This window comes from Ranitomeya variabilis, chromosome 5, assembly GCF_051348905.1.
Source record: "Ranitomeya variabilis isolate aRanVar5 chromosome 5, aRanVar5.hap1, whole genome shotgun sequence".
Taxonomy (NCBI): Eukaryota; Metazoa; Chordata; class Amphibia; order Anura; family Dendrobatidae; genus Ranitomeya; species Ranitomeya variabilis.
Window position 1 is genome coordinate 436,215,930 of NC_135236.1, and position 24,213 is coordinate 436,240,142.

Below are 24,213 nucleotides of genomic sequence, written 5' to 3' on the forward strand. Positions count from 1 at the left end.
TCAGTAGTGCGTCACTGCAAAGCTGGATGTCAGTGTCGGAGTGTGATCAGTCACTGCTCACTATGTGAGGGGCACACCTCTCTGACTGAAAGCCTGAGGCTGCCGGGAAGAGTAAAGTTAATTTCCTCCTGGTAGCCGGGATTTCAGTACGGTGGCTGAATGGCTTTAGAACACTATTAACCCATATCTGCTGGTTTATAGCATTTTTTTTTTTTACATGACTGGATCCCTTTTAATGATATTTGTATTGTCTCGACACTGTATCCCCACAGATGAATATTTCCACATATTACTATGGCATGTCACAGGTTTGCTAAAATGATAGGCACCCATTCAAAGGGATTTTCTAGGCTTTTACTACATTTTTTTTTTTTTTTGGCCTAGTAGGGAATATTCTTAAATACAACAAGCATTACTTCTACCAATTGAATTTGCCACTACTCCAGCACTTTCAGTGATGTTCCCCTGTTCATCACTGATTTGGCGTCTGCAGCCAATTACTGGTCTTAGTGGTAACATTTGCATGTACAGCACATGACCACTAAGACCAGTGATTGGCTGCAGCAGTCACTTTACTGATAAACTTCAGAAGTCCTTAATGCAGGCCTGGCTGGGATCACTGAGGGGTAAGCATTGCTTATTTATTTTAGAACATTTCCTTCTCTTGTCTCTCATTAATGACGCCTTTCGCGGAAATATGTGTTGGGATTTATTTGTTTTAGCCATTTGCGCACATTCTAGTTTTGTTTGGAGTCAGCGATACGCCTAGCTGGATCCCGGATTATTACAAGGTTATCTATAATTTATTATCTTAGCTTCCAACCATCACATCACAAACAAGTATATTTTAGTTTCTAGATATGTTGAATAAATTATTGACCGGTTTGATCTGCTGTTTTATTTTTTGCAGGAATTTCGTCAAAAAGTGATGCTAGGCACGCCATTCCTGGTGATTTGGTTGGTTGGATTTATTGCTGATCTTGATATTGATTCCTGGTTAATTAAAGGACTCATGTACGGTGGAGTTTGGGCAATGGTACAGTTTCTATCAAAGTAAGTAGGCGTGTTTTACGGTGAAATCTGAGATTGGTCATATTTACAATGGGTTAGGTATGTGAAAATGAGCCCCCTTTTTTGGCAGATGGAGTCTGGCCAGTTGCCTATGCGCAAAGACCCTGATACATCAAAACCTTGCTGAAGGGGTATGCTTAAGTCAGAGGCACCTGATTTAGTAAGAGACTCCAAACTCCATGTACGGCACAGCTACTGAATTACACTATGTTCCAAATTATTATGCAAATGACATTTTTCTCTGATTTTCCTAAATGGTCGGTGCAAATGACAGTCAGTCTAATAAAAGTCATCACCCGTTAGCGTATACATTGAATTTTATTGAAGAAACCTCCCAATGATAACAGTATAATCTCTAAAATGAATAAAAACTCAAAATGCACTGTTCCAAATTATTAGGCACAGTAGAATTTCTAAACATTTGATATGTTTTAAAGAACTGAAAATGCTCATTTGTGGAAATTGTGGCATTAGGAGGTCACATTCACTGAGCAAAAAAGCTATTTAACTCCAAAACATCCCAACAGGCCAAGTTACATGTTAACATAGGACCCCTTCTTTGATGTCACCTTCATAATTCTTGCATCCATTGAACTTGTGAGTTTTTGTAGAGTTTCTGCTTGTATTTGTTTGCATGAAGTCAGAATAGCCTCCCAGAGCTGCTGTTTTGATGTGAACTGCCTCCCACCCTCATAGATCTTTTGCTTGATGATAATCCAAAGGTTCTCTATAGGGTTGAGGTCAGGGGAAGATGGTGGCCACACCATGAATTTATCTCCTTTTATGCCCATAGCAGCCAATGACTCAGATGTATTCTTTGCAGCATGACAGCATGAGATAGTGTATTGTCATGCATGAAGATGCTTCTGCTCCTGAAGGCACGGTTCTGCTTTTTATACCATGGAAGAAAGTTGTCAGTCAGAAACTCTATACAATTTGCAGAGGTCATTTTCACACCTTCAGGAACCTTAAAGGGCCCTACCAGCTGTTCTGGACCAAAACATGACTCCTCAACCTCCTTGCTGATGTCGCAGCCTTGTTGGGACATGGTGGCTATCCACCAACCATCCACTACTCCATCCATCTGGACCATCCGGGGTTGCTTGACACTCATCAGTAAACAAGACTGCTTGAAAAATAGTCTTCATGTATGTCTGGGCCCACTGCAACCATTTCTGCTTGTGATCACTGTTTAGGGGTGGCCGAATAGTAGGTTTATGCACCAAAGCAAGCCTTTGAAGGATCCTACACCTTGAGGTTTGAGGGACTCCAGAGGCACCAGCAACTTCAAATAACTTTTTGCTGCTTTGTAATGGTATTTTGGCAGCTGCTCTCTTAATTCAATGAATTTGTCTGGCAGAAACCTTCCTCAATATGCCTTTATCTGCATGAACTCTGTTTCAGTCATAAATCTCTTCATAGTATGATGATCACTCCTAAGTTTTCGTGAAATATCTAATGTTTTCAAACCTTGTCCAAGGCATTGCACTATTTAACACTTTTCAGCAGCAGAGAGATCCTTTTTATTTCCCATATTGCTTGAAACCAGTTGCCTGCTTAATAATGTGGAACATAATATTTAAGTAGTTTTCCTTTAATTAGAATCACCTGGAAAACTAAATATCACATGTGTTTAAGATTGATTTCAGTGATCCATTGAGCCCTGAGACACAATACCATTCATGAGTTTATTTGAAAAACAAAACGATTAAATCTTTATGACACTTAAATCCAATTTGCATAATAATTTGGAACACAGTGTAGACAAGACGGCGTTTCGCACAAACATTCTGGCTTAAATAGTTTGACGCAGACCCTAAATGTTATATAATCTTACAAGAAAATTGTCTGCAGGACAAGTGGCCAGTTTCTGGTTTGCTATTCCCCTGATAATTTTTTTTTAAAATTTTTGTTTGCTTTTTGTATCTGACATAGGAGTCCAGAGATATGAGGCTTTATATTTAGTACTGATTGTTATGATCTTTTACTGAGGGGTTGTTGTTCCGAGTAATTACGCAGAGCAGCCTGAAGACTCTCCCCCTGAGGATCCTGTGAACAGTGCCTCACAGTAAAAACAACAAAATTAGCTGCTAGCATATAGGTCCACCTCTCCAGAACCATATGGTGGATTTAACCAAAGAAAAAAAAGCGAAATAATCAGGAGATCCGTGTGAATACAATAAAAGCCAAAACTGGCCATTATTCAACCTCTCTCAACCAAATTCACATTGTTTTTAAAGTCAATGGCCCGAGTCATAGAGACCGGCAATGTTCACACCTACCTTGATGACAGGACGTGCTGGAGTCAGATGCTCCCGATTCATTAAAAGGCACACGTCTCTTAATGAATCAGGCTCCTCTGACAAGTGTCATGTGCCTCTCCCCTAATCTTACTCCAGTCAAAGACTGGAGTAAGATTTGTGGCCTCAAAATGCCGCGGCTTGTCAGGAACTAGAAACGCACAACTTCGCTTATGGCCCTGTTACCATTTGATCAATTTTGCCTCTAATATGTATATACTAGACGGTGGCCCGATTCGAACGCATCGGGTATTCTAGAATATGTATGTATGTATGTATATAGCAGCCACATAGTATATAGCACAGGCCACGTAGTATATAGGAGGCATGTAGTATATAGCAGACAAATAGTACGTGGCCTGTGCTATATACTATGTGGCTGCTATATACATACATACATATTCTAGAATACCTGATGCGTTAATACAGGCCACGCAGTATATAACACAGGCCACGCAGTATATAACACAGGCCACGCAGTATATAACACAGGCCACGCAGTATATAACACAGGCCACGCAGTATATAACACAGGCCACGCAGTATATAACACAAGCTACGCAGTATATAACACAAGCTACGCAGTATATAACACAAGCTACGCAGTATATCGCACAGCCCCCGCAGTATATCGCACAGCCCCTGCAGTATATCGCACAGCCCCCGCAGTATATCGCACAGCCCCCGCAGTATATCGCACAGCCCCCGCAGTATATCGCACAGCCCTCGCAGTATATCACACTGCCCATGTAGTATATAGCACAGCCCACGCAGTATTTAGCAGTGTGGGCACCATATCCCTGTTAAAAAAATAAATAAATAATTAAAATAAAAAATAGTTATATACTCACCCACTGGGATCCACCGAAGCTCTGGCAATGCGCGCGCGGCTGCCGCCATCTTCCGTTCCCAGAGATGCATTGCGAAATTACCCAGAAGACCGCTAAGTCTTCTGGGTAATTTCGCAATGCATCTCTGGGAACGGAAGATGGCGGCAGCCGCGTGCGGCTCGGCGGACTATGGAGGGTGAGAATAGCAGGTTTTTTGGGTTTTTTTAATTATTTTTAACATTACGTTTTTTTACTATTGATGCTGCATAGGCAGCATCAATAGTAAAAAGTTGGGAACACACAGGGTTAATAGCAGCGGTAACGGAGTGCGTTACCTGTGGCATAACGCGGTCTGCTACCACTGCCATTAACCCTGTGTGAGCGCTGACTGGAGGGGAGTATGGACCGAGCACTGACTGCGGGGAGTAAGGAGCGGCCATTTTGGCGCCGGACTGTGCCCGTCGCTGATTGGTTGTGGCCGTTTTGCCACGACCAATCAGCGACTTGGATTTCCATGACAGACCGAGGCCGCGACCAATGAATATCCGTGACAGACAGACAGACAGAAGGAAGTTCCCGTTAGACAATTATATAGTAGATGGTGCATTGGCAGCGTATAAATCATGTGTGCCATACTACTCTGACCATTAGTAAAATATAAGTTTTGCTTATATATACAATTATGCATCACTATGTTCCCAAAGCATACATTATTTTTGTACTTGAATACTCTGTATACAGGGAAATGGCCGAAAAGGATTCAGCCGTTTATGCCCCAAGGTTCTGTATTTTCCTAGCTGTTTCTGCTCTCCACTTTAATGGGCTAAATATGTCCTAACTATAGAAAAAGCCATGGAGCGCACATCCAAAACATATACAATGATCCATCGCAGCTAAGCAAAAATGGCCAAAACTGAACATGAGGTTCTTAGAAGAACTCTGATCAGACAGTATGAAACCCACTGCCACGTCACAGTGAACCTTAGAGGGACCCTGACCATGCGCTGACCTCCGCTAGAGTGATGCCGCAGCAGCAGGGAGACTGACCCAGACAACCCACAGCACCCGTGCTACAAGGCAGAGTTCCCATGATTCTAGGTTCCACCACCACTCATGTTCAGGTTATGTCAATTTTAGCTTTTCTGCAAAAGATCATTGTATAAGTTTTGGCTGTGCAGACCCACTGTTTCCACAGCTAGTTTATATTGCATGGTCTGTCCCTTTTTTTTTTTTTTTAATACTTGGACCAGCACCTCATTTGGCCCAGTTGTTTTTAAATTAGCGGGAGACTGCAAGAGGGGTGCAACCGATTTTTGCTCTCTGCTTTTAATCTGAGACCATGTGGAAGTTGAGTTTTTGAACTTGGTGTTGGTGCTGTGAGGCGGCCATTGTTGCATTGGTGCTGTGCCTGTGGAGTGATGTAACCCGGAGCTGTGGGCGCATGCCTTGCGCTATGGGTAGTGAGAAACCTAGCTCCCCCTGCTGCTGGTGTGGTGTAGCCTCGGCGGTGGTTTGCACATAGTTCTTTGCCTTTAAAGTTAGGGACCCACTATGGTTCGCCATGACGTGGCAGTGTGCTCCATACTGTCTGATCAGAATGTTAAAATGTAGACCCTCATATTCAGTTTTGTACATTTTTGCCTAGCTGCTATAAATCCTTTTATAAGTTTTTGTATGTGCTCTCCATTTGTCTTTCTACAGTAATGGCATGGGCTAAATGTATTTGTAAAGCAGAGCTTTCTCAAGGACATCCCTTATTTAGCACTTATCATAGCTAAACCTAGGTCTTTAAAGAAGCTCTCCTCCCATCAAAATGTATATCGTCTTAATATATTACAGTCATCATATTATACAGCACGGTGTTCTTACAATTGCTCATTTTGCCTTTCTACCTAGATAATGCTTTTGTTTTCCATTAGGTCTATGACCTCATGTGATTAAAAACTGACTAGCTGAATCCTTCTAAGCTCTGTATAGATACAGGACATCTTTTTCCTGTATGAGTCAAGAGTCGCTGCAAAAGTCCCTGACGGGGAGGGAGCAGCTGGGTCTGGATTTGGAGGGGAATATTAAATGTAGAAACAGATACTTCCTGTTTCCACATACTAGGTAGAGAAAAGAGAAGAATTAACTGGGTAGAAAGGCAAATTGAGCAATTGTAAGTACGCAGTGCTATGTAATATGATTACTGCAATATATTAAGAGGATGAAAACTTTGATGAGCGCTTCAAGTAAACCTAGCAGTGCACGGGTATAGGGAAAATGGCGTGCTCACTGCTATGCTGACGTTGTAGTACATTCAATAAAACGCCGCCAGATTCAGCGCGTGCGCGTACAGTGATCTCCACGCCTTTTTTGTTGAAGACACGGTGTATGTGAATTTGCAGACCGAAATGAACCAATAAAATTGCTCACCACCTGGGTGCACAACGGGCTCAATAGCTAGTATTTTATAAAGATATAAAGCAAAAAACAAGTCCTCATACAGCTGTGTAGAAAACTACAAAAGTCATGGCTCTTGGAAGAATGGGAGGAAAAAAATTGTCCAACACTTATTATTTCCATGTATGCCTAATTTTGCTTAGCCCTTTCACTGGACAATCTTCACACAAATTTAAGAAAAACAAAAAAGGTAAGTATATCCATATTTTTATTTTTATTCTTTTTTTTTTTTTACAGAAATATGGATCCCAGGGCCTGAAGGAGAGTCTCCTCTCCTCCAGACCCGGGTACCATCTACACATGGGGCTCACTTTACGCACAGTGGGCATAGCCACATATGTAAAGTGAGCGTTTCAATGCAATCCTATGGCTGCAGAATCTCTGTGATTCTTTAGAAATAATGAAGATGCTGCGGATTTTACCGCTATGTGATTCCGCAGCGGGAAAATCTGCAGCATGGGCACAGCAGCTGCGGAATCCCATAGGATTGTATGGGTATGCGGTTTTTAAGCGTTTTTATGTGTTTCCGCTGTGGCAAAAAGCGTGGCAGAAATGCATAAAAAACGCAACGTGGGCACACTGCCTAAGGCTGCAGTCAAACTAGCGTATAGCATCAGATGCGATATGCTAAAGACCCCCGGCTCCAAGTCAGCGCTCTCTCTCCGATCCTCTCGCATGAGACGATTACAGAACAACTGCAGTGGAGACGGGGAAAGTAATTTCTCCATCTGCTCCGTTGCCTGTCTCGGTGTATACGGACTGCTCAGGGATGCCATCCGAGTGCAGTCTGATGCTTTGCACGCCCCCATAGACTTGTATGGGTGTGTGTGACCCGAGCATCGGAGCCACCCATAGCATGAATCCGCATGAGAAAATAATTGCAGATGTGCCCTGCCCCATAGCATCACACTGGGCCGAGTGCTGTCCTACAAGGCATCACATCGCACTCAGCCGTGTTATGTGAGCGAGACCTAAAGGAGACCTCCACCTCATGACAAACTATCATTCTCAAATTATGGCTCCAAAACGGGGTGAGATTTGTCCAGGCCGGTCAGAAATGTGTGTAATTAATATCAATGTGGCAAACTGCCAGTAAGCCAAGATGGCAAAAAAATGTTTAGCCTGGTACATTGTGTTCTCATAAGTGTTTAGTGAAGGTTCACTTGCTGTAATCATAACTTCATATCTGCTGTGTGTCCAAAGATGAAGACATTGCTGGAATGTGTACGTGTATGCAGATTACGCAACGTGGTCAATGTCTGCCTACATTCCTGTATTACCCATAGGTGGAGCTGGTATTAGGTCATCGTATATATATGGCAACATGTAGCTTTTTTGATTTGAGGGAAGACCTACAAATTTAAAGGGCTACTTAAATTTTTTACAGATTTGCTGCAAAAAAAGGAAAAATAATAAAAAAAATACTTTTTTAGCATTGTGTTTTCCTAGGTAAACACTGCTGTTCTGGTGTGCCTTTTTTAAAGGGAACCTGTCACCCCCAAAATGGAAGGTGAGCTAAGCCCACCAGCATCAGGGGCTTATCTACAGCATTCTGTAATGCTGGAGATAAGCCTCCGATGTATCTTAAAAGATGAGAAAAAGAGGTTAGATTATACTCACCCAGGGGCGGTCCCGGTCCGGTTCTGGTCTGGTGGGTGTCACTGTCCGGTCCGGGGCCTCCTATCTTCATCAGATTACGTCCTCTTCTGGTCTTCACGCTGCGGCTCCGGCGCAGGCATACTTTATCTGCCCTGTTGAGGGTAGAGCAAAGTACTGCAGGCTCCGGGAAAGGTCAGAGAGGCCCAGCACCTGAGCACTGCAGTATTTGCTCTGCCCTCAACATGGCAGACAGAGTACGCCGGAGCCGCAGCGTGAAGACAAGAGGAGGACGTCATCTGATGAAGATAGGAGGCGCCGGAGCGGACCGCGACGCCCATCGGACCAGAACAGGATCGCAGCGGGACCGCCCCTGGGTGAGTATAATCTAACCTGTTTTTCTCATCTTTCATGATACATCGGGGCTTATCTGCAGCATTCCAGAATGCTGTAGATAAGCCCCTGATGCCAGTGGGCTTAGCTCACCTTCCATTTTGGGGGTGACAGGTTCCCTTTAAGCTTAGAGTGGCTTATATTGGAAAATATTCCAAACGTGTGCTACCTGAACTCTCAGAAATGGTGGAAACTTCTGTGTGTATAGTATGAAATCTTGCCTTCGCTTGGATGCCTAAGGCTACGTTCACATTTGCGTTGTGCGCCGCTGCGTCGGCGACGCAACGCACAACGCAAACAAAAACGCAACAAAACGCACGCTAAAACGCTGCGTTTTGCAACGCATGCGTCCTTTTTCGCCGAAAGTTGGACGCCAAAAAAATGCAACTTGCTGCGTTCTCTGCGCCCAACACTTGCGGCCAAAAAAACGCATGCGTCGCAAAACGCAGCACAACGCATGTCCATGCGCCCCCATGTTAAATATAGGGGCGCATGCGACGACGCTGCGGCGCCGAACGCTAGTGTGAACGTAGACTTAGGCCACATGCACACCTTCAGTATTTGGTCAGTATTTTACCTCAGTACGTGTAAGCCCAAACCAGGAGTGGGTGATAAATACAGAAGTGGTGATGTGTTTCTATTATGCTTCTGATTGTTCCACTCCTGGTTTTGGCTTACAAAATACTGACCAAATACTGACCAAATACTGACCAAATACTGAATGTGTGACCATGGCCTTATAGTGCACCTCCGCTCTGTTCACATCATGTTTCTGAGCCATGCTTGCTCAGAAAGCTGCAGCACATCAATCATTTCCATTGGGTCCATTTTCACTGGACATATACCAAAAAAGTGACCTTTTAGCATCTGCGGGGGTGGCATGTGTTTTTTTTTTTTCTTCTGTATAAAAGCAATGTAGGCTATGTAAAGAGATGCATCATGTATACCGGTATGTAATATGTGTGTGTATGATCACATGTACTCCCAAATTTAACATCTATAATTTTGCCTTCCTTTCTAATCTGATGACCGTAGTTGCACAGATTTTTTTGCTTGTCGTAGATTGTTGGGAAAGGGCTTTTTTTCCCCTGAATTATTGTGTACATGATCGAATATAGATTTACTTTTATTAATATTATTATTTTTTCTTTTTTGCAGGTCTTTCTTTGATCACTCAATGCATAGCGCTCTACCACTTGGGATATATCTGGCAACCAAGTTTTGGATGTATGTCACCTGGTTCTTCTGGTTTTGGAATGATATCCTTTCTCATAGTCCAGTAGCAGTGGCTTGTTTGGCAGACTGAATGCCTCTAAACGTCTACTTTTCTGCCCCTCTTTTGTTGAGCTTCATTGTATAGCAAATAGTGCTACATGCCGGATCTAATGACCAGTGATGAGCGAATATACTCATTACTCGAGATTTCTCGAGCACGCTTGGGGGTCCTCCGAGTATTTGTTAGTGCTCAGAGATTTAGTTTTCATCGCCGCAGCTGAATGATTTACGGCTGTTAGCCAGGCTGAGTACATGTGGGGGTTGCCTGGTTGCTAGGGAATCCCCACATGTAATCAAGCTGGCTAACAGATGTAAATCATTCAGCTGCGGCGAAGAAAACTAAATCTCCAAGCATTAAAAAATACTCGGAGGACACCCGAGCGTGCTCGAGAAATCTCGAGTAACAAGTATATCGACTCATCACTACTGACATTTATGTAGACTAGACAAAGTTTAGTGCAATAGAATAGTATGCTTATCCATATTACTCATAAATTGTCATTAATTTGGTGGTTGGAGCAATTTTTTTGTCTTTTATACCCATCATTCATAATACATTTTTTCCATAGTGCAGATGTTTTCCAGATAAAGTCAGGCAGGATCGATCTCGCACGGCCCCTGTGTCTGCGATGATGACATGTTGTTCCTGCAGCCATCTCCAATCCCTCCTGTTTCCTCCGCTGTGTGTTCCTCTGATTTCATGTCATCTGCTGACTCATGGCATTCAGCGGTTAAAGTCTACTTGCTTTCCTTCATTTCTCTTACATCTGGCTGAAGACCATGAAGGCAGCACATAGTTAAATGATGACGTCTGTCTAGACATGTGTTGTGGGTGAATCATAGGTGACTTGTTTGCCTGGACCTCCTCTGCATTCATTTCCTTTAGCTACATATGGGTAGCTTTAATTCTGCTTCCGTTCTTAGGAGCTTAGTGAGAGGTAACCATGGTCTAACTGCTCATTGAGGAAAAGAATGGAACGTTGGACGTCATGGTTTTTACGCCATGCTGCTCCATGTATAGGGTGTTAATTGCCAAACTGTTAAATCGGATATTAACGGGGTAGTCTCACTATTTTTTTGGAAGAGCTGCAAATGTTTTAGACTAAAAAAAAACGTGTCAGATGTACTTCCCTGATAAATTTAAGGTGGTCTTTTATGTCGCCTTACAGCATTCACTGTCCCTTTTCTTTTTCTTCCCTTTTTTTGTTATTTATTCCTGATGGGACGCCTACCATATTTTATAACTGAACAGGTTACTAACAAGCTGTAAAGAATTTGCCCCCACATGGGATTTATTTTTCAAGTGGCTCTGGTTCTTTGCTCACACTTTTAGTGTGGAACCAGTTTCCCAACTATTTATTGATCTATTTATTTTTTTTATTCTGAATTATTTATTCTAAAGAAAAAAGAAAACTTGAGTTTTAACCCCATAAGGACATTGTCATGGCACAGTAGCAAGATGGTTTTATTTGGGTTGAAATTTTTTTTAAATACTTTTTTTTTTTTTTTTCCATCCCCCTTTTTTTAGTTATACTAGAGACCTAAACATGCAATCATATGATCGCTTATATAATATACTGCAGTGGCATTAATAATAATAATTTAGTTTCTATTTCTGCAGCACTTTACATGAATTGCCAGTACTCACTGTAAGGCAAGTATTGTGCCCCCTTTAGAAAGTATGAATAACTTTTAAAGGGGATATGTGTCACCTGCCACAATAAATAAATGTATTACTCCCTTAATCCGAGTCACTGAGTCCTCTCCTTCCCTGCACATAGAGCAGGGCCAGCACAGGCAGCACACTGCAGTGGCGCCATCGTACTTGGACGCTGACCTCTTGTAGAACGGTGGCAGTGTCAGGCCAGGGAGCCTATGGATCCAAATGTGTCCGTATCATGTTGATGTTAATACAGAGCTCATAGAGGCAATCACTTGAGGATCCAGGGTACCCAGCCTGATGTCCGGGGTATGTGCACTGTCCAGATCTTTGGTGCTAGAGATGCTACTTTTGTGTTTTCTTTTTTTTTTTTTTTAAATGTTGTGCCCCTTAGAGGCGGTTGCCTTGGGCACAAAATTCTAACCCCACACTATGCCACTGATTGCAATGTATTATCTGTCCGTGTTAAATCCGAAGGCAGCCTTTTAGGCACACACACACATTGCTGACCTGGGGCCGTCATATGGATGCTTCTACCTGCACTGTATTTTTCTAGCACTTGATACATACTATGTAAATGCATGGCCTCAACGAGTTAAGTAAAATATTACAAAATTTGCATTTTCCAAAGTCAAACCAACATAATGCTAGAATCTTGGCAGTGTAGTTGTTTGGCATGTAACAATTCATAGGGGTAGCTTGTTCTGCAGAAATGTATGGAATTTACGCTTTCATCCCATGATTGTCGTCTGACCACGAGTCTTGAATTTTCTCATCGCTGTTTTGTCTGCTTTTCAGATCTCATGATTGATTCGCTGCTATTCAGAAAGTGTAGTCTGTTCATCTCACCCCTGACCCACACCAGGGCTTCAGTGTATGCGGTTTCTAGATTATCGGTCTCTCCATCCGTAAAAACAAATGAATGTTTTAGTTGTGCCTGTCACTTTGGTGCTTTTCCTTAATTTGAAGCACATCTGAACTTTCTCTTCATCCATCTTCCATTTTTGGCGAACAGTGTTGCACTGTTTTACAATTTTGGGAAATCCTGGAAATCTGATCCAGGCATTATCAAGGCCACGGAGGAACAAAAGAAAAAGGTAAATTGAAATGTAGCTTGGTCTTGCATGAATGAGCCCCTGACTGCAAATATGGAACTATTCCAAGTTCTTTTAAACCCTTCTCCACATCTGGTTGTCATTTACAGCTGCCAAGTGAAAGCTGTTCTTACTTGTTTGATGACTGAGTGGTTGCAGTATGGGACTGCAAATTTTACTACATATGATATCAAGCAGACCGAACTGTCCAGTACCTAAAAATAACAAAAAAACGCACTTTTATTCATGCAGGGAGATTATCATAAAAAATCCTACCCACATAAACTCCCTCTCTGGCATTTTAAGGCTTTAGTGCTTGCAGTCATTGCATTTTTTTGACTAATTGATCCCATGAAATGCGTAAGCAGCTGATTACCTGTACAATGTTGGATCAATCTTTTGCAGAAATGTACATTACATCATTGCCAGTGCTGGCTTGAGAGGATAATTATATAAGACCACAGTTAGAAATAAAAAACATATCTTCTCAAGAAATTGGTTGTGTTTCTTGATGACTGCTAAATGCCTCAGATTCATCTTGTTAAAGGCGCTGTCTGGCCTTTGGCTACACTATGAGGATTTACTGGCACCAGGAGTGGGCAGACGTGACAAAAAGTATGCAGTTTGCATACTTCCGGCCACATTCCTACTAGACTTCTCCAGCTTTGCTCAGTTCACTTGTTTATCAAGGGCAGACACGTCTAGTCGGCACATGACCGTATGTATGCAAATGACATGCGTGCAGTCGCTTACCCACCGCTCCCGGCACTGGAGAATACACATAGCATGCAGTGCACAGGATGTGAGGATTCACAAGGATTCAGTGACTGCAGACTTGTAGCCTAAGGCTGGTGAACCCCTTTTAGCACTAGGGTTATTGGGCATATTATGGCTTTATACAATATAAGACCTTTATCAAGCAGTAATAAGACACCCATAGACTTCTATGGTGGTTTATAGTACATATGTCTGTACATCTGATTTCATGAAGGGGTTATCCAGTGTCAAAATGAATCCAACAGGAAAAAAATAATGGCAGACTCCTGGATGCTGTATTGTATAGCTTTAATAAACCCTTAATACAGCATTATGAGGAGGACTATGTGGCGGCACACTGTGCCTATGGCTCCATGCACCTGAAGCCTCTCACCACAAATAGGCTATTGTAGTAAACATTTCTCCTACTAAGTGAGGTTCTTTCATACAAGAGCAGAGTCCTTCTTCCATTATTAAAAGTAAGATGGAACTTTTACTGAATAATTTTAGGTATTTTTGTTGATTTAAGGTGTTTTATTTTGTAGTGAAATGGTGCTTGCATTAAATGTTTGGTATTTTCTCATTATTAGACAATTGTTGAGCTTGCTGAAACCGGCAGCCTGGATCTGAGCATATTCTGCAGTACCTGTTTGGTGAGTATGTGAGAAAAGAAAGTCTCAGCCTCGCTAGAAAAAAGCATTAGAGAATGGAAACGAGTCACATTTAGGGGAAGTACACAATAATGGGATAAGTGCCATCCCTATAAGAAGTCTTGTTTACAGCCTCCTGTAGTTAGAAAAATCGGAAGATTTCCATTTATTGAAAAGCTTCTAAAAGTGATGCTTTCTGTCATCCTATTCACAGATCAGAAAACCAGTCAGGTCTAAACACTGCGGGATCTGCAATCGTTGCATAGCAAAGTTTGACCACCACTGTCCTTGGGTTGGCAACTGTGTAGGTATGTTGTAGAATACAGTACACTTATATATTACTGGATGGTGGCCCGATTCTAACGCATCGGGTGTTCTAGAATATGTATGGAGTTTATTTACGAAGATTTAAGAATAATGCAATGAATACACAGGATTTTCCGGGTAAAATATATACATTATCATTAAATTTTATTGCTCATAGAACTTAATACAACTGAATGAAATTATTAAACAGATCATCAAAATATGTAAACCATTACATGAATATCTAACTGTGTTTAAATAAATCATCGGACGAAAGAAGTACATCGACACTATAATATATTTGTGCGTGGCACTGTGACTGACAGAACTTGTTCAGTAAATGTGACTGAACTACGTGTCACTGACAGAACTTGTTCAGTAAACGTGACTGAACTATGTGTCACTGACAGAACTTATTCAGTAAGCATGACTGAACTACATGGCACTGTGACTGACAGAACTGTGCCTGTTGCTGATTGGTCACTGGCAGCTGGTGCAACCAATCAGCGACGTGGGATTTCCGTTACAGACCGAATTAGACAATTATATAGTAGATGTTGTAGACATTGGTTGTTCGGCTGAAAAAATGTTCTTTATTTCAGAAAACCATTCTCGCTGTGTATTGACTAGTTTAATGCAATCAAAACTTTTGAAAAGTAACCGCTGTGTCCATAGGATAGTGATCTAACATCTTGGTGTGAACCTGTTTAGGTGCAGGAAACCATCGCTATTTCATGGGGTACCTCTTCTTCTTACTGTGCATGATCTGTTGGATGATTTATGGCTGCATTTCCTGTAAGTATACATTTCTGTTTTTAATTAAATTATTTGGGCTAACAAAGTGGTTGACACCTTTTATCATTTTAGTTGATTATGGTTTGAGACTGATGATGATTTTTTTTATTTTTAACAATACAGTGCCTACAAGTAGTATTCAACCCCCTGCAGATTTAGCAGGTTTACACATTTGGAATTAACTTGGCATTGTGACATTTGGACTGTAGATCAGCCTGGAAGTGTGAAATGCACTGCAGCAAAAAAGAATGTTATTTCTTTGTTTATTTTTTTTTTTAAATTGTGAAAAGTCTTTTCAGAGGGTCATTTATTATTCAACCCTTCAACCCACCAGAATTCTGTTTGGTTCCCCTAAAGTATTAAGAAGTAGTTCAGGCACAAAGAACAATGAGCTTCACATGTTTGGATTAATTATCTCTTTTTCCAGCCTTTTCTGACTAATTAAGACCCTCCCCAAACTTGTGAACAGCACTCAAACATGGTCAACATGGGAAAGACAAAGGAGCATTCCAAGGCCATCAGAGACAAGATCGTGGAGGGTCACAAGGCTGGCAAGGGGTACAAAACCCTTTCCAAGGAGTTGGGCCTACCTGTCTCCACTGTTGGGAGCATCATCCGGAAGTGGAAGGCTTATGGAACTACTGTTAGCCTTCCACGGCCTGGACAGCCTTTGAAAGTTTCCTCCCGTGCCGAGGCCAGGCTTGTCCGAAGAGTCAAGGCTAACCCAAGGACAACAAGGAAGGAGCTCCGGGAAGATCTCATGGCAGTGGGGACATTGGTTTCAGTCAATACCATAAGTAACGTACTCCACCGCAATGGTCTCCGTTCCAGACGAGCCCGTAAGGTACCTTTACTTTCAAAGCGTCATGTCAAGGCTCGTCTACAGTTTGCTCATGATCACTTGGAGGACTCTGAGACTGACTGGTTCAAGGTTCTCTGGTCTGATGAGACCAAGATCGAGATCTTTGGTGCCAACCACACACGTGACGTTTGGAGACTGGATGGCACTGCATACGACCCCAAGAATACCATCCCTACAGTCAAGCATGGTGGTGGCAGCATCATGCTGTGGGGCTGTTTCTCAGCCAAGGGGCCTGGCCATCTTTTCTGCATCCATGGGAAGATGGATAGCACGGCCTACCTGGAGATTTTGGCCAAGAACCTCCGCTCCTCCATCAAGGATCTTAAGATGGGTCGTCATTTCATCTTCCAACAAGACAATGACCCAAAGCACACAGCCAAGAAAACCAAGGCCTGGTTCAAGAGGCAAAAAATCAAGGTGTTGCAGTGGCCTAGTCAGTCTCCTAACCTTAACCCAATTGAAAACTTGTGGAAGGAGCTCAAGATTAAAGTCCACATGAGACACCCAAAGAACCTAGATAACTTGGAGAAGATCTGCATGGAGGAGTGGGCCAAGATAACTCCAGAGACCTGTGCCGGCCTGATCAGGTCTTATAAAAGACGATTATTAGCTGTAATTGCAAACAAAGGTTATTCCACAAAATATTAAACCTAGGGGTTGAATAATAATTGACCCACACTTTTATGTTTAAAATTTATAAAAATTTAACTGAGCAACAAAACTTTTTGGTTTGTAAGATTTATGCATCTGTTAATAAATCCTGCTCTTGTTTGAAGTTTGAAGGCTCTAACTTATTTGCATCTTATTAAACCTGCTAAATCTGCAGGGGGTTGAATATTACTTTTAGGCACTGTATAATTCAAATATTTTTTTACTGCAGTTTACCATTTACACTCATTCAGACCACAGTATATTTTCTAATATGCACAAAAAAAAGCCCTCAGTGTGCCCGATCAGATTTTTAGCTGTTTGTTCCATGTATCAGTTTTTGCCTGCTACCAGACATGCATGACAATCGGACAACACTAAGATCTCATCAGAGTGCAGTTTGCGTTTTTAACACACACAGACTTGCATTGGAGAATTGGCTATGAGAATAAAAGCAAAAAGGAATGTGTTTTTTTTTTCTCTTTGCAAACTGCTTGGTTTGCGAAAACTCAGGTATGTGAACAGCCACATAATTGTGTGTTCTATCCGTGGTTTTCACTGATGGAACACACAGTACTGTGCATACGTTTTAAGCAGATGTGGAAACCATGCTACAAAGCACGAGTGCTTTAAAAAAATAGAAGTGTTAATAGTTTATTTTTTATCAGTTAGCAAAATGAATAGCCAAAAAAAATTCTAAATCAGATCAATATTTGGTGCGACTACTCTTTGCTTTTATAGCAACATAAGAGTCCTTTCTTCTAGGTACACTTCCTGGGAGGTTGTTCCAAACATCTTGGAGAACCAACCACAGATCTTGTGGATATAAGTTTCTGCAGTTCCTTCTGTCTCTTCATGTAATCCCACACAGACTTGATGATGTTGAGATCAGGACTCTGTTGAGGTGATATCATCACTTCCAGGACTTCTTGTTATTCTTTATTCTTAATTACATTGACTGTATGTTTGGAGTCATAAATTCGATTCCAATCCGATGCCTCCCTGATGGTATTTCACTTTGCGTATTGTTAATTGAGAAAAATAAAGTAACACTTTTTTTTTTTCTTAAACATTATTACTTTGCAGCATTTTTTCCTCACTTTCTTTTTGCACAATACTGAGTGGACATCTAAATGAGGCATTATTGTGAAATATGTGTAGACTTGAATTTTTGGGCCAGGGTTAGAGGTTAGCAGACAAAGATGCAAGTAATTACCGACCTAAGCTGGATATTTGGGTATGGCAATACCTAGTATCTCTCAACCAGGACCAAGATTTCTCAGTGACTTCTAGGAGTACCAGATGGAATGCAGTAGTACTGCCATTTTCTGCTTAAATTACACCCCCACTGCTCCCTGAGCACTATGTATGTAAACCATTGAGAAAGAAGTGGTACATTTTGTTTTTCTCTATTGTCAGTTATGTCGTAACTGACCACTAGTTATCAGATCTGCTGCTGCGGCCCCACAGTTCCTACTGCTGCCAATATATTCATACAAAGTCACATTAAAATAAAGGCCCTGACTACCGTAGCAACGTGAAACACAGTAAGACATTAAGAAGAGATCTCCTTCATTTGCCAAAATAAAGGGTCATTGAAAACTGCCCCACTCGATTCTATAGCTCTGAACATCTGTGTTTTGGAATGCAAAGAACATGTGTACTCCTTCCTCCCTCCCCCAAATCAAAATTGAAAAGGCAAGGCACTTGGGTGACACACAACAGATTGGTGGAAATCCATTGTATAACCACTGATATCTTAAGAAATATTCTAATGATGTGCTAAAAGATACATAAAACTGGAGCTTGCACGTTTGTTCCAGCAAAGTGCCATATTGACGATTTTGCTTTTCTAGATTGGGGAATACACTGTGACACTACATACAGTAAAGATGGATTCTGGACATATGTAACCCAGATTGCCACCTGTTCACCCTGGATGTTCTGGATGTTCCTCAACAGTGTGTTTCACTTAATGTGGGTCGCTGTGTTATTGATGTGTCAGATGTACCAGGTAAGGATATTCACATTAGTTATTGGTCCTGATTTTGCAGAGCAAACGCAGTATAATGATGATTCAATAGAACGTATAAGCTGCTACCATCTACCTCTGTCACCACTTATTCCCAGATATAATCTTTGCGTTCTAAATTTGCTTTCCTCAAGACATCCCTCAGCAGACCATTTACAGACCTCGTTGATAATACAGGAAGAAAAAATCAAGAAAAATAGATTGCCATGTATAGCAAACTTTGGAATCAAAAGTTTTAAGGGTACAGGCACATGGGTCAGGCTGTGGATTTCCTGTTACAATCCCAGCTTTGATTTATGAAATCTCATCCACAAGCTGCTGAGAGAACTTTCAGTGTAAATTGAGTGGCGCTAAAGATTTGACATTCATTGCATATCAATCTGTACTGTGCGTTTTACCCTGAAGTTTCATAGTAAATCTGCGTTTTTATCTGCCAGCTTCCCCTTTTTGGTACAGATTTTGTGGAGCAGTAGAAATAGCCAATGTGGATGTTCCCTAATGCTTTTTATGTTTCCTGGTCAGATATGTGAGATGACTGCTTAAAGGGGTGTCCAGTCCTGGTGTTCGTCTGCATGCACTCCTTGTCTGCAGACTGTAGCGCGTAGTGAGTTCGCTGTCAGGATTCTCCAGAGCAAGCGCCGGGAGCAGACAGGCACATTGCTGCAAGAATGCTCAGTACCAATATACAGAGCGAGGCTAGATACGTCTGTGTCCGAACATATGCAAATCGCATACTTGGGGTAACATAACTGCCCATTCCCAACACCAGAGAACCTTGACAGCACGCACTGTGCGGGCTGTGAGGATTCACAAGTCTGCAGCCACATAGTGACTGCAGAGTTAAGCCTCAAGCCTGGTCAACCCCTTTAACTCTGAGAAATGTGTTGGATGTGGAAGCAGTTTGTTCTTTCTAGTTTGCAATTTCCATTTATTTTTGTAGAGTAAAGTAGTGTTCTAGCCAGTCAAAATGGGACCAATTTATATTATTTTAATATTTTTAGATTAACAAGTCATTTCCTATGTTATTACATCTATCCTTTGGATACAGATGAATACTGACACCTGCTTTTAATTATAATCTGTTAATAATGTGTGTCCATGATCCTTTCTCTATGGACATAATGCAATCTTTACATAAGATTTGCTGAATTAGGTAACTACATATAAATATTTTGTTTTATTAAATATAGAATGTAATAGTTTAATTCAATGAACTGTTGTAAAATGCATTATATAAAAAGTCTAGTTCTAAAACAAGAAATGAATGTGTTGTACTCTGATCCTATAGCTGTGCATTCTGACCTAATAATACTCCTCCCGCTCACCTTCTTGTTTCTTACTTCTTCTTTCTCCTGTAAACATTGACCAAACCTACTCACTTCTCCCTTTTATTTTCTCAGCCTCTGTTTCCTCCTGTTTGTAGTTGCAAATAAATCTGAAGTTCAACTAACCAACGATTGAGTGCCTATTAGATTATACATTCAAAATAGTATTTTCTGCAGTGTATAATAACAAGACATTAATGTGTAACTGCTGTTCACAGATATCATGTTTGGGAATTACTACAAATGAGCGAATGAATGCAAGAAGGTACAAACACTTCAAAGTCACGACCACTTCAATTGAAAGCCCTTTCAAGTAAGCAGCGGTTTCCTCCTTTCTTCCAGGTTGTCCTACATTCAGGCAGCTCTGAAAGTCCAGAATATGAGAAATATTTCTATTGTGGGTGTTTCAAACCATCAGATTTATAGGATCTTGTATATACTGGGATCTCGTGCTATTTGCTAACAAAATACAAGAACTCCTGAAAGATGCCAAAAAAGAATTTTGGGAACGGAATTCACCTAAAGTCATTTTTATACAGGTTGCGTTTAAAAAGCAAAAAGATCTGAATAAAATGGCGAAAATATTCATTCGATAAATAAGGAAGTGAAGACTGAACTGTAGAGAAGAGATTGTTGTCAACATATAACAGACAGTAGGATCCAAGAAGAATTGTTCCTCCTTGCGGAGAGTGACATGATAAGCATGTCGAGGGGAGGAGACTTAAAGCTGCAATGCTCCTCTGGGAAATATGCAAATTGTCTCTTCAGAGAGGAAGAGGACTAGAACTCTAGCGCCACCTATTGGAAGTAGGTGGCACTAGAGTTCTAGTCCTCTTCCTCTCTGAAGAGACAACAGACAGTAGGGAAACTCTTACGAACTCTCATTTGAAGATAATCTAAACAAGCTGCCGATCACCCGACGTACGGGGAAAATGTTAATTCAATCATTGTTCTCAGCAGCACATTGCATATCATCCTATGAATACAGGAATCGTGCTGCCAAGAAAAATGGAAGCCTGTACAGATCATTTAGTGCGTATCTTAAAGAAGCACTCCCATCATAGATTTTTTTACTCCTGTGTATTGCTATCATATTATATAGCACTCTGTACATAAACTTACTCATTTTGCCTTTCTACCCAGCTAATTATTTTTTTCCCTGCTCTATGTAGAAACAGGAAGTCTCTTGTCCCTGCTTGAATCATTCCCCACTTCAACTTTAGACCCAGCTGCTCTCTCCTCACCCCCGCCAGGGACTTTTGCAGCGACTTATAACTCCTACAGGGAAAATAGATTTCCTGTTTCTACATAGAGCGAGCTTAGAAGGATTACACTAGCAGAGATATCTGACTCAAATACACAGAGGGCAAAAATGTATAGCTGTATAGCTTGGACAAAGTCGCAGGCCAACCTTGATATTTATTAAAAAAATTGTCTGCAATTGAGGCAGTTTTTTCCTGTCAAGAAGCAGAAGTTCTAAATCCCCCTGCCCCCACATAAAACCTTAATATTTGGTGGGGTCACACCTCACAACTTAGCAGCCCTTACAAGTTTTTCTCCTACTAATGCCCCTAGATTGCCCTTTCATTTCCCCCATAAAGTATGATGCCAACAAAAGTGTCCCCAAACACCGTGTGATCCCCACACAGCCCTGCACTTAGTAAATTGGGCCCCACAGAGTCCACCATAAAGAATAATTAATGGGCCTCACAAAGCCCTTCATACAGAATAACAAGCCCCTCGTAAAAACAAAAAAAACTTGCCTCTCCTTATTCCCCCTCTGCTCTGGTTTTGGCTGCGAGTGCGCTGAAGCTCTTCACTGCTCAGCACTGAGTGTGTGAAATAGCTGAAACATCCAATGTAGAGGGAGAATGATGGGGGAGGGAGCGGACGGCTTTCCATCGATATAGTTGAAAGTGCGATGCTGGGTGGTGGGGCGATGACAGTGTCAGGGGTCCGATTTGGCCTTCAGACCAAAGTTTGACATGTATGAGCTGCTGTCCTCTTTTTAATCATGTGATGTCAAAGACCTAATAAAACAGAGAAGAATTAACTGGGTAGATGGGGAAAAAGGAGCAATTTTGAGTACACCGAGCTATGTAAGGCTACGTTCACATTTGCGGCCAGCGCCGCAGCGTCGGGCGCCGCAGCGGCGCCGCATGCGTCATGCGCCCCTATATTTAACATGGGGGCGCATGGACATGCGGCGCACTTGCGTTTTGCGCCGCATGCGTCGCTGCGGCGCCCGCGTCGGGGCGCAGAGGACGCAGCAAGTTGAATTTTTGCTGCGTCCAAATTCAATGAAAAAAACGATGCATGCGGCGCAAAACGCAGCGTTGTGCATGCGTTTTGCTGCGTTTTTGTTTGCGTTGTGCGCTGCGGCGCCGACGCTGCGGCGCACAACGCAAATGTGAACGTAGCCTTATATGGTGATTGCAATATATTAAGAGGATAAAAATTTTGATTTGAGTGTTTCTTTAATGAGCAATCTACCTGTGTAAGCAGGCTATTAAACAACTCATATTTATTGAGCAGTGGTTGTTTAGAGCAGGTTAGGTTGATCGGACCTTAAGGCAGAGAATTATAATTTTCCAATATATAAAGTAAAAAAAAAATACAATAGAGTACAAAGATTCCCAGAAGCCTGGCCCAGGGTCCACAACTGTACTCATCTTGGCGTCACTGGGGTCTAGTGCTCAGACATGCATGCCAGCATACTGGGTGACAAGTACCGGCTGAGGGAGGTTGTAGGACCCTAGTCCAGATGCTACGCTGCGCGACTATGGACACCAGACCAGGGTCTTGTTCATCTCTGCTCAACACTAGTAAGAATATAATTTTAGACTCAAAGTCTAACCAAATAAATGGGAAATCCAAGGAAGATCTAGATCTGTAATGCTTAGATAGTTGTGAGTAGTATGTTAGATTTTACAATTTTTAACCCTTGGACCGTTGTCTTATTTTACTTGCTTCCTGTCTTGGTGAATGAGTGATTTGTTGCAGTGCATATCATTGTGCCTCTGATTAAAGTTTTTTTTTTCCCCATCACATTACAGCCATGGATGTATCCGAAATATCATAGACTTCTTTGAATTCCGATGCTGTGGTCTGTTCCGCCCTGTAACAGTGGACTGGACAAGGCAATACACAATAGAGTATGAACAAACATCAGGCTCAGGTTATCAGCTGGTGTAGTCTCCGCAGAAGATCCAATAAGAGTGGTACCTGAAGATGATGTCTCTTGCGAAAACTTGCCCCTTGAACTATAGCATGCTGTTTGTAGGGCTATTGATAAATCTTACAGTACCTTCTCTGTCAGCATTTTATCAACCACAGTGACCATGGACAGGACCGTCTGCCCGCACTGATGTAGAGAAAGAAGATATTGGGGTGTGGGGGGGGGGGGGATTTTAACAGATCCATGCGTTGGAAATATTTTGAAGAGCCGTGAATCTGCAATCTGTATTTCTGTTCTGTGTATTTTTTTAACGATTATTTATTTTGCACCATTCACAACCAAGCATGGCATCTCTCTTGCGACAAGCTTCAGTCTTGGTCTGCTTGCACAGAATCTATTCATTGCCCCCTTTCTTTCTGAATACACCCAGTGGAGTGAGACTTTCTAGTACACCATCAAGATTTCCTAATGTGGCCTGGCTTGATCTACAATACTGTGGCATTTAATTCCTGTAATGTGATCCTCTAGTTGTGCTCTATCATAGTGTAATTGAAAATGTGAATCTTGATGCTGGCCTGAAGAATCCTACTTTTTTTTTTTTTTTTTTTTTTTGGGGGGGGGGGGGGAGGGGCCATTAAGCTTTTGCGATTAACTTGATGAAGATGTTACATACACACAAATATTGATGATGAATGTATGTTTCCTACATTGTCTGACTTTCCGCTGCCCTTTCAATCTGGAGATCTGATGCAAAGTTTCCCTTTCTGAAGTCCAGCAGTTGCATGCAAGTAGTCTTCTATAGCAATCTATGGAAACTTTAGTAAATCGCCAAATTGCAATATTAAGAACTTGTTCAGAGCGGACTGGGTCCCATATTCCCGCCCTGGACAAAGCTCTTTTCACACTGACTAGATGGCACTGGATACGGATGTGGAGCCAAAGAAAATATGGTAGTTGGTTTTTCTTTTTTGTTCCCATTTTCTGTGCAATTTAGAGTATT

The 24,213-nt window shown here is 41.7% G+C and overlaps 1 protein-coding gene across 1 annotated transcript in view; it reads left to right on the plus strand.

Moving 5' to 3' along the window:
- The window catches only part of ZDHHC17 (zDHHC palmitoyltransferase 17), a 58,569-nt gene extending 34,788 nt beyond the window's left edge, over positions 1 to 23,781 (plus strand). Inside the window, exons 9-17 of the mRNA XM_077265338.1 lie at positions 911 to 1,053; positions 9,791 to 9,891; positions 12,540 to 12,664; positions 14,008 to 14,070; positions 14,282 to 14,375; positions 15,085 to 15,168; positions 18,535 to 18,692; positions 20,254 to 20,348; positions 23,092 to 23,781. Coding sequence (XP_077121453.1) covers positions 911 to 1,053; positions 9,791 to 9,891; positions 12,540 to 12,664; positions 14,008 to 14,070; positions 14,282 to 14,375; positions 15,085 to 15,168; positions 18,535 to 18,692; positions 20,254 to 20,348; positions 23,092 to 23,230 — 1,002 coding nt within the window. The 3' untranslated portion in view covers positions 23,231 to 23,781. The remainder of the gene's footprint in view (positions 1 to 910; positions 1,054 to 9,790; positions 9,892 to 12,539; positions 12,665 to 14,007; positions 14,071 to 14,281; positions 14,376 to 15,084; positions 15,169 to 18,534; positions 18,693 to 20,253; positions 20,349 to 23,091) is intronic.
- The last annotated feature ends 432 nt before the right edge of the window (positions 23,782 to 24,213 follow it).